The sequence below is a fragment of the Corylus avellana genome, chromosome ca6 (assembly GCF_901000735.1).
Source record: "Corylus avellana chromosome ca6, CavTom2PMs-1.0".
Lineage (NCBI taxonomy): Eukaryota > Viridiplantae > Streptophyta > Magnoliopsida > Fagales > Betulaceae > Corylus > Corylus avellana.
The window spans coordinates 5550081-5561647 of NC_081546.1; the positions used below are offsets into that span (position 1 = coordinate 5550081).

Below are 11567 nucleotides of genomic sequence, written 5' to 3' on the forward strand. Positions count from 1 at the left end.
GAGGTAAGTAAATTCACTACCCCTTCTAAAGTTACTTCATGTCATGCTATTTATTCATTCTTTAGTAAATTGTAAATGATTATTTTATTTACGTATTATGAAGTTATGTTGTATGTATGAAGGATTTCTAAAAGAATTATTTAGAAAGTTTATATTTCTTTAAAGGCTTTTTAAGCACAACAAGTTTATATTTGGAAAAGTTTCCATTTTAAGAAAAGAAAGTTGAGAAATGATGATGATTATAAGAAAGAAAAAAATGATGATAAACCCTCCTACATGTTGCCCTAAGATGCATCAAAAGAAGTACAAAGAAAAGTACAAGAGATGAGATAAATGTTTATGAAATGAGGGCACATGTATGGAGGAGAGTATTTTTGGCCCCAAGATAAGATAAGATGAGAGTTCGGTACCGATACTCGGATGGAAGCGAAACCACTGAAGGAGGCTATGCCAGAAGGTGGTATTCCATCAACTAGACCGTTGAGTGCACCAAGAAAGAGTTAATTGACGGTCGGGCATGGCTGTGGCCACAGTTCAGTGCCATGGTCACAAGGACCCGCAACCCTCGTGCACAGGGGGGTAATAGTGTACATGGGCCCTATTATGAGAAAATGATACTATATTTTCAACGATGATATGCTATGATGATTTACAAAGATTATTTATAATGATGCATTATGATGATGATTTATAAAGATGATTTACAACGATGATCTATTACTAGATGTAATAGTATGTATATGTTACGGGAGATGCAACCGTACATACAGATATTATTATGGCTAGAATTATATTTATTTGCGAAAATGATTTTCAAAACTGAGAACAAGGAGTAAAACTATTTATGGTTGTGGATTTTACTTGCTGGGCCCCCTTTGGGCTCATTCAGTTTTATTTCTTGTTTTCAGGTAGAAAGGATGCTGGAATAGGAGGCCGGAATGGGGTGGGAATAATTATTAATTTTCAAAGTCTTTTCATATCAGTGATTATAATAATATGATATTCCGCAACTAAAGTTTAATGTTTTCTAATTTCGCTTGTAATAAAATCTCTTGAATAATGTTTTATACATATTTTGTATCCTTTAAAATCAAGTACTCTGATAGACCTTATAGATCTTTGCAAGAACTTTTGTTGTAAAAGAAGAAAAGTGGCAAACTCAGCCTTAATGGGCTGGGGATGTTACAACAACTACCTTTCTTAGGTTGATCGAATTTTTGTGTTATTCGAAAAACTTGGTAACATAAAATCCTCAACCAAAAAAATATGAATTGGGATCGGCTGAATTTTATCGTTCGTTTTATAAAGGATCGGTTCTAATTATGCCACATCATACTATAGGCTAAAATTTTCAAAAAAAAATTTCTTTATTGGAGACATTGATTCCTAGTTTTATCGTGACCGTTGTTGCTACAACTTTTATTGCTCCGGCATTGCTATTATTAGTTTCCCACCACGATTAGCATCGGGGATAGTTGATGAAGTTTAGTAGTAGTGGGAGATTGATAATGAAGGTGTGACACATATGCTAGTGAGGTGGTAGTGAGACTGCTTGAAAGAAAGAAAGTTTTAATTTTTTTAATTTTTTTTTAACAATATAACATGTAATAATCTAGACTTTTAATTTTAAATGCACAGCCCAAATTAGAATTATTGTAGGGCATGCAATGCCTTAAATATTGCGGACAATAATTCTCTTAATTTCACTTGAAATGAAAATAAGTCATTTTATAATTAAAATTTTATTTTGTTACATTTAACGATGTACATAATATCATATGGTGAATATGCTAACGTGTTAATTAAAAATTTTAAATAACGTAACATCATGTATACTGTTAGATGTGACAAAATAAAATTTAAAGAGTGACACATACCATTAAGGTACAAAGATAAAAGTAGGATGAGGCATCTTCAATTCCTAGACCATCTCTACAATGGCCCATGGGGACAACTATATATGTAGAATGTGTTACGTGAGGTGTATTATTGTAAAGCACGTTGGAAGAGTTTTTTTTTTTTGGTATGAAATTCAGCAAATTGGAAGTTTGGTAATGTTTTCTCATAGTTTCCATTGGTGGGTGTCAAAAGTTTGGTGGAAGTGAAGTGGGTTTGAGTAGTGGATAAATTAGCCACGTGCAAAATCACGTGGATTTTTTTTTTCCTACTAAATGAAAGCTTCTCCGTACGTTGAATGGACCTCCGTTGAATCAATAGAAGTGATTGCGCCAGTGATTCAAAGTTTTGATAAAAAAACTCACTCAAGAAAAAAAAAAAAAAAAATAATAATAAAATAATGAGTAAAATTCACTTTAACTCTTTCAAACTATTATTTTAATGATAATATATTTCTCAAATTATCAATTACGACAAATTACCTTCTAAACTACTAAAACAATGACAATGTACCCCCACAATGTTAGTAAAATGACGAAATTATCCCTATAAAATTTTCAATAAGACAAAAATATCCTTACAAATTTTTAAAAAATAATTAATTTTTATTATTTTTGTTTTTATTTTAGTAAGGATAATTTTGTTATTTTTTAAAATTATGAGTACATTGTCATTGTTTTGATAGTTTGGAAGAAAAAAATTGTTCTAATTGATAATTTAAATAATAAATTGTCATTTAAGTGATAATTTGAGAAAATTAATGAGACTTTACCCTAAAATAATTGATAAGGCTCTCATGAGATTTGCTTTAGGGAAAAGTTGTCAATATATTAATATTAATTTGTGAAAAATATGGCCACAAAAAAATATTAATATTAATTTGTCAATATATTAATATTAATAAAGTGATCGTCAAAGTTCTCTGCTAATCATTAAAGGAAAACACTCCGGGAATTTTACTTTTACTACAATTTTTACCAAATTTATGTTTTATAGAAATGAGAATTATGTGCACCGTCACATAATATTTTATATTTGAATAGTTAATATGGTAAGTGTTGCAATAATTTATATACATAATTATAAGAATCTTTTTAATTAGGATGCTCGGACAGCTTAAGAGAGAAGGGTTACAGAATTTACTTGTTTTGAACGGTTTGAAGTGTTGAGTTTGTCTGCCTGTAATAGATGAATTTTATAGCCCCTCTCTCGCTTGAATTGTCGGGATTTTAACAAAATTCAAACAACTTAATTTTAGGAGAGGAGATTCCGATCCTTAATAAGCTTGAGGTCTGTTTTCGATCCATGGCACTAAGAGCAATAAAATTCCTTTCACATTTCCTAAATCCTTATTTCATGTCATGTAATGGAGTGGATCCTGCAATTGATAGGATTGAAATGTGAGAAATAGGTGTCCCTTTTGGGAGTTGTCATTATTGATTATGTTGCAATTCTGGTCCTCAATCAGTAACAAGTGTGCCCAATGAGAACCAGCATCTGCCAACTCATCATCAACTATAGGACTCATTTCATTTCAATACATTATGATTGACAGACACTTCAATTAAAACTCTATCTCTTATCACCATAGAGGGTGAAAAGACGGTTACGGTTACGGTTACGATTAGAGATTATTTATTAAAACTGCTAATCATAGCCACCTATGCAGTTAGTAAAAAAAAAAAAAATTACATCATTTTTATGGTAATATGATAATACCCTACTACATACGACATCGTTTTTGTGTTTATATATATATATAGAAATGATAATCAATAGAGATTTTTTTTTCTTCTTTCTTTCTTCTTCCCATATGTAATTATAATTAGATTCAATGATTGATACCTCAAAAAAAAAAAAAAAAAGATTCAATGATTGATATGGATTCAACCCAGTCATATATCACTTTTATCTGATTTTTTTTTTTAAAAAAAAAAAATTTGCAAACTTAAGATTAATTCCATTTTCGGCAAGTATACCTGTTTACCCATATAATCTCCTATTTGATACGAAGGATTAGGGTTCCACGTTCCAAATTCTTCTGGATTCAATGGTTTTTCTACCTTTCGTTTTTTTTTTTTTTCTGAAAAAAAAAAAATTACCTTCTTCACTTTCACTCACCACATTTACTGTGAGCGAAGAATATGGAGATTGATTTTCTTCGTCATCTTCATTGTTCCCCGTCAATTATTTATCGTGTTTACTCTAAACGTGTCAGCAGTTGGAGTTGGTCTCACGGTTTTCCCGTGCGACTCAGCGTAACACTGTAATGGCCAGCTGGGCTTACAACTAACAGTTTCGTCCTGGTCGTTGGCTCTTGGCTACAGCCAGCCGAGCAGAGACAGTGAACAGATAATCGGATGCAGCAATCTACACAACTCTCTCTATTTTTAAACACTCTCACGAGTCATGGCTCACTCAATCTCACTCCCAAACTCAATCCCATCTGTAACCTAACCATACATCCCTTTCAATTCTATCTTCCAGATCCTCTTCCACACGAGCAATCCCATAAACCAAATTGAACTTTTCTATCTCAAGTGATCATTTCTCTCTCTCAGGCATTTCATCGAACAGATATATCCAAATCTGAGAGTGGGGGTCACAGGGTGGGCGTGCTGCTGGGTTTGAGAGAGAAATGAGTTTCAGGGATGAGAGCGACGATGGGAAGGATCTCAGGAAGCCGTTTCTGCACACGGGTAGCTGGTACCGTATGGGGTCGAGGCAGTCCAGTATGATGGGCTCGTCCCAGGTCATTCGCGAGAGCTCCATCTCCGTCGTCGCCTGCGTTATGATCGTTGCTTTGGGCCCTATCCAGTTCGGTTTCACCGTAAGCAATTTTTTTTTTCCAGTCAAATTTCCTCTGCCATTCTCGTTCTTGTTTGGTATTTTCAGAATCCCATTTTTTTTTTTTTTCGTATTGCTTTATATTCTTAAGCAACAAAGATAAGCTCAGCTAAGGTTTTTGTAATTACTGGAGTCAGATGTTTGCGTAAGGAATCGAAAAAAAACGAAGGCAACAAAGCTTAAAATTGTTCTTCTTTCGTTTATTACATAGTTTTCTTGGCAACCAAAAAGAAAATTTATGTTCTACTTACTTGTTGCAGTCTGGGTATTCGTCCCCTACCCAAACGGCAATCACTGAGGATCTTGGACTAACGGTTTCAGAGGTATGAGTCTCTGCTGCTTTTATGCCATTTGGGTTTTGAGGTTTTATAATTTTCTAACCATATTTTGGGGCAGTATTCTATATTCGGCTCTCTATCCAATGTGGGTGCAATGGTTGGGGCAATAGCAAGCGGTCAGATTGCTGAATATATAGGGCGAAAAGGGGTAGGATCGATTCATTCATTGTTTTCTTAATGATGTATTACGCATAGCTTTAATTATTGCTTCTTTTGGTTTTGATGACTGAGTATTACTTTCTTGTGCTTAATTGCAGTCTCTAATGATTGCTGCCATTCCTAATATTATTGGATGGCTTGCCATATCATTTGCCAGAGTAAGTTATAATGAATATCCAGTTTTTGTTTTAACTTGAGGCATATGGAAAGTGCTGGCAAAAGCATGTCGTCTTATATAATGAGTTCACTAATGTGTAGGATGTTTCATTTCTCTACATGGGAAGGCTGTTGGAAGGTTTTGGTGTGGGAATAATATCTTATACGGTAACGTTCAGCTTCACTTTTCTAGTTTGGTGTTGTGTGTGAAAGATGATATCTTGGGAGTTTAATTATGTTGATTATATTTTAGGTGCCTGTATACATAGCTGAGATAGCACCTCAAAACTTGAGAGGGGCTCTGGGTGCAGTGAACCAGGTTAGCTGTGTTTGACTGTTATTCTTACCATGAGATGGTGTAATTTTATCATATGATACTTCAATCACTGGCCAATTCAGCGCTTTTTTCTTTACCGTTTTCTTTATGTTTCTGTGCAGCTGGCAGTCACCATTGGAATAATGCTGGCTTATTTGTTGGGACTTTTTGTTGAATGGAGAATACTAGCAGTTTTGGGTAATCCTCACCGAGATTCACTCTGGTGGTCATAAACATCTCTCATTCTCTTCATATTTTTCCTCAAATAGAGAAAACTATATCTTATTTGTAAGAGGTAATATTGATTAAAAATAAAGATTTTACAATTCCTGATGTCTACCAAATCATTGGTGAACAGTGTCAATTGGAGATGCTTAGTTGGTATGGAAGTTGTTTTCCTTGGTTATACTCAAAATATTCTGGCTACACCATTCAGGAAGGATTTTGTCTTTATTAAAAAGTCTAATGTTCTTAACTTCTATTGGACTTTTGGTTCACAGCAAGTTGAGTCTTATATCATTATTTCACTCAGATGGAAAAAAGGAAAATTAGTTGTGATAGTCAGTTAGCAAAGAGGGGTTCTTAGCAGTGGTTTCATGTTTCACACAATGGGAGTGGTTAAACTTGTTCGGCTCAAATTTGGTTAAGAGATAAATTTGAACGTATTTCTTGGAAAGTCTCAATGTCTAGTCAGTCTCTAGTTGTTTGAGCTGTTGACCAGGTTTTCACTCTTGAGTGTTGACAAAGGATTGTTAATAAGCTTTAGGGTTTATCTTTTTGTGTAGTATGTTATTCTGGTTTTCTTGTTATTAGCTAGTCATACTATGTACATATCAATTTTTTAGTTTTTATTTTATTTTATTTTTTGGTGTTTGTAAAGAAAAGGGCCAAAGCCCTGTATAGTAAGAAAAGAGACTCAAATCAATCTATAACAACCCAAACATTTTTAAAACTTGAGGCCTATCCACACAAATATTTGAGACTTCTTGGTGCTCTTTGGGTTTTATGATTTCTTCAGCGAGTTCTTTATGGTCCGTGAACAACTTTCCACACTTCAAAATCCTTTTGATCAATTGAGATCAATTTATGAGTTAGAAGTTAACTTACTAAAAAAATGAGTGAGAAGTTAATTATCCTCCTTGTTCTAAAGTAGTTAGACAAATGCAAATTAGATATATAATTGAACAAAAGGAGTCATATTTGAAAAGTATCTTTGGAATGATAGAACATTATGACCTTTTCTGTTGCAGGTATACTGCCATGTACAATATTAATACCTGGTCTGTTTTTCGTTCCAGAATCTCCTAGATGGCTGGTAAGTTTATAAAAATGGTTCTCTTGATTAGATGAATATATTATTATTGTATATTGATGTGCATTTTCTTTCCTGAATCCAGGCAAAAATGGGTATGACAGAAGAATTTGAAACTTCTTTGCAAGTTCTCCGGGGGTTTGATACTGATATTTCCATTGAAGTAAATGAAATCAAGGTAACAGCCACTAGTTCGTGAGTCAGTGTTTTTACTTTATCTTTTGATAAGAAAAGAGATACAAATAAAGTGTTTTTACTTTATCTATATCATTCAAAGTGATCACCGCTTCCACATACACACTCTTCAGTTATAACTCTGGAATTATATAATTAATATTCCATCTCTCTGGGGCGTCATCTATTTAAATAATAGTCAAATATGTTTTGCAGAGATCTGTAGCATCAACAAGCAGAAGGTCGACTATCCGGTTTGCGGAACTCAAACAAAGAAGATACTGGCTTCCTCTGATGGTATTAATTGTTTTCCTCAAAGGTTTGGTTTTTCATTAATCTTTATTGTGGCCTCAACCAAGTTCTTTTTTCGCTAATTGATATCCTGCAGATTGGAATTGGATTACTTGCTTTGCAACAACTTAGTGGAATCAACGGTGTCCTATTCTATTCCAGTACCATCTTTGCAGCCGCTGGTAAGCATGAACTCGGTTCCCATCTTACATTGAAGCATTTCATAGACATGGTGCACCAGAATCATGTTAGTCTTAAATTAATGTTATTTTTCTTGTTTTTACTTTACCAGTAGGGTCTGTCTCTCTGTCCCTGAAAATTATTGGATCAGTTGGGATTGGGAACTGTGAATTGAGAGTGGTTGCATCTTCAGAAGTTTAATACAGTACCTCAAGGAACTGCTAATTGCATCAAGCAACTTTTTTCCATATTATCTCCTTTTAGAAAGGAATAATTGGCTTGTTAGTTTCCTTATATTGTTTCCCTAATCAATTTCTGAACAATCTTACTTATGCATCCTGAAATGACCCACAGCTTGTCAATGTCCTCATGTTGGCTATGAATTTTGGTTTTACCTGAATAAGGTTACTTGTCCAATTTCATACACTCCTGTAAACGAATTATTAAACTGGCCAGCTTAAGGCTCAAGTGTGTTATTAGTTGAGATAATTGTGTGTGTACAGGGGTTACATCAAGCAATGCGGCTACATTTGGAGTTGGTGCTATTCAGGTACAGCTCAAAGCTAAAAAGTCCAGTATATGTATATAAATTATATAACTTTTCTCTTCTTATATAATTACACATAAATGCCATCCAGGTCATTGCCACTGGTGTGAGTACATGGTTGATGGACAAAGCAGGCCGTCGGCTTCTTCTTATTGTGAGTTTTGAGCATTTTTCTCATTGTTTTTTCACAGGTGATTATCTACCTGGAGGGGAAATGTGGATTTTTTTAATGTTTTTTTTTTTTTTTTGCAGGTTTCTTCCTCTGGAATGACCTTTAGCCTCCTAATTGTTGCAGTATCATTCTTTCTAAGGGTAATGATATGGTGGATTTTGGACTGTCAATTTTTTTAGGAATCTTCATATGCATGCAAAAAGTTTCTTATTCTTCTATGCTCTCTATAGCTTTTTCCATATGTTTATGATCCCAGGGTTTCGTATCGGCTGATTCTAATTTTTATGGCGTAATGAGCATTATGGCAGTGGTTGGAGTTGTGGTATGCCTAACTTTCATGTCTTTATATGGTGAATCTTAATGCTATCATTTCCTATCCATCTAACATATTCTTTCCTTCAGTTAATGGTAATTTTCTTCTCCCTGGGAATTGGACCCATTCCATGGCTTATAATGTCAGAGGTACCACCTTTACATTGCATTTTCTCATGGGATTCACTTGCTCTTGTTGAACCTGCTAGAATAAGTGGTCAATATACTTGGGCGTAGTGTTGAATATTGGTTAGGTTTTTCAGACACTTGTGATAATGTCCTTTTATTTGGAACGCCACCACCTTTTCATAAATGGAACTTTGCTCTCTGTTATTTCCCCTCAATCTCCAAGAGTATAGAAAAGGAGAAGCAGAAGAATCTGCTTGAACATCAAGATTTTCTCCTTGCAAATCTTGATTTTAGTGCTCTTAGATACAGTTGTTCATCAAAAAGTTCACTTTGCATCTGGATTGGGGGATTGACTTACTACCATGTGACCTCCACTTCACCAAAATAAAAATATGATCTGTGTAACTTGCTGCAGTTCAAGTTATGGCTTATTTATTTTATAAATTTGGTGATGCAGATCCTTCCAGTTAATATTAAGGGCCTTGCTGGAAGTGTAGCAACGCTTGGCAACTGGTTGGCCGCCTGGGTGGTTACAATGACTGCAAACTTGCTCTTGGAATGGAGCAATGCAGGTTTGCCTCTTCCTCCCACCTTCCTACCCCTTCTTCCTCTCCTCCAACTAAACGGGTTATGACACGGACCGCCATGTGGGGAACAAAATGCAGGAAGTGGGGTTTTGATCTAGTAGTCTATCACTAACATTGACCAATAGATGGAATTATTAATTTTACTTCTATTCATTTTTTCATCCTGTTCTTTCTTTTTTACTATTCATTTAATTGGTGTATAACTAACTCAGGCCGTCTCTGATATCGACAGGAACCTTCACCATTTACTTGGTCTTGTGTGCTTTCACTCTGGCATTTGTTGTGGTTTGGGTCCCTGAAACTAAAGGAAGAACTCTCGAAGAAATTCAGCGGTCCTTCAGATAAAATTTTCCTTTCTTTTTCTTCTTTTTTCCCCCTCTTTATTAGAAGAAGCAAATTGCTGCAATTCTGATTTTGATATTGCGAGAAGCAAACGTATATATCTTTTTTTCCTTTCAAAAACACAGTTTTTATTTTTATTTTTATTTTTTTCCTGGAAGAACTGTTCCTCTGCTTTTATTGCTGCTAGCCTGCTTCCTGCCTCCATAATTTCCTACAAATGGCCGTATTCTGTCTTTAACAGTTGCCTCATATATTGTTTAATTCATTCAGATCAATTTTACAAGTAAACTGCATTCAATTGCATTGAAATAAGTAAATCCACGAATAGATTACTAGATATTAGGGGACTGAATGCAACCTTATAGACTCGGTAAATCATTGAGTTGGCAAATCTTATGCAACTTGGAGGGAGGAGACACTGCTCTGTCATGACTGATCAGTCAACTGTCACCTTCATTCAAGGAACAGGACAAAAAGCCCTAAATCTTTTGAGGATTTCTGCTATGAATAAATTTAGTGTAGTATCAAATTGACAACAAGCTACTGTCCAAATCTTTTTGTGGGTAATTGCTAGTGACAGGAAACATTTCTTGATTGCTTCTGAAGGAGAATAATGGTATATTCCTGAAGAAAAATTTGAGTTGACTGAATTTAACTTATGGTCAACTACATCATCAAGATGTCATGATCATAAGTTACATTCAATTAGTACCCACTGGGGGTGGGTTTCGGCCACCCCCTAGACTCGGCCACCCCCAATACTCACTGGGGGTGGTTTCGGCCACCCCCTTGGGCACCAAGGGAGCCACCCCCTTTGAGCCAAGGGGGTGGCCCAATTTTTTTTTTCCTTTTTTTTTTTAAAAAAAAAAAATAATAATAATAATAATTAATTAAAAAAAAATTAAGTGGGTGTCACGTGTCAACATTTGATTGGTCCACGTAAAATTCCGTTAAGTCGACTAACGGTTAACTGACATAAAGACTAATTTGATCTATTATCAAAACCACAGGGATTTCCTGTGATAAAAATGAAACTCTAGAGGGGGAAAAATAAAGTTATGAGACCCCAAGGGGTATTTAGTATTTAACCTAAAAAAAAAAAGAATAACATCCTCTTTCTCTCAATCTTTTTCATCATCTGTGACATTAATTACCTCTTATTCTACTTCAATGACCTTTACCATACTGAATAATAAAAAATAAAAAAATAAAAACCTTTACCATATTCCTACCTTGTTGACATTCAAATTTCTTGGACCAGATCATTAAATTAAAAAAAATATATATATATTGCCAATTTTATTCATAGTATGCATAACAATTGTTTGATTCGAAACGATGTGTCCTATGGATTGTATAATTCATAAGCCTTTTTTATATCCATATTGAAACGTATCATGCTGGAGAAAACCCGTTGATATTGTAAGAGAAATGAATATGTTGAAGTTATTTTTAAGATGATATTTGCTCATACAAAATCAATGTATTGTGCACTAGGTTTCAGAAAATTCACCTCTAAAAAACGATGAAGCTCAAATTTGATTTATTATTTTACTGCTTTATGAATAAACAAAGCTAAACCCGAACATCCCAAAGATACAAATTCTAATGATAATTTGAAGAAAACGTTTCTCAGAATAATGAAGTCCTTTCAAGACATTGTCTTTCAAGAAAAGAAGCACAAGTGTTCACTGACTTGATTGCAAGACATGAAAACAGTAATCTAATTACTCACAAGACAAATATGTTTTTTTTTTTCTTTTTTTTTTTCTTATTCTTATTCTAATTATAAGAAAGTAGGAAGAGGGG

The 11567-nt window shown here is 34.3% G+C and overlaps 1 protein-coding gene across 1 annotated transcript; it reads left to right on the forward strand.

Annotated features, from left to right (window-relative positions):
* The first annotated feature begins 4187 nt into the window (after positions 1-4187).
* On the forward strand, positions 4188-10046 carry LOC132185030 (sugar transporter ERD6-like 6). Its single transcript, XM_059598845.1, has 18 exons — positions 4188-4726; positions 5004-5066; positions 5140-5229; positions 5339-5398; positions 5499-5564; positions 5650-5715; positions 5835-5910; positions 6963-7027; positions 7110-7202; positions 7415-7495; positions 7587-7671; positions 8173-8219; positions 8308-8370; positions 8469-8528; positions 8645-8710; positions 8791-8850; positions 9287-9401; positions 9649-10046. The coding sequence occupies exons 1-18, from the start codon at positions 4535-4537 to the stop codon at positions 9759-9761; spliced, it is 1461 nt and encodes a 486-aa protein (XP_059454828.1). The 5' UTR covers positions 4188-4534; the 3' UTR covers positions 9762-10046.
* Positions 10047-11567: the final 1521 nt, after the last annotated feature.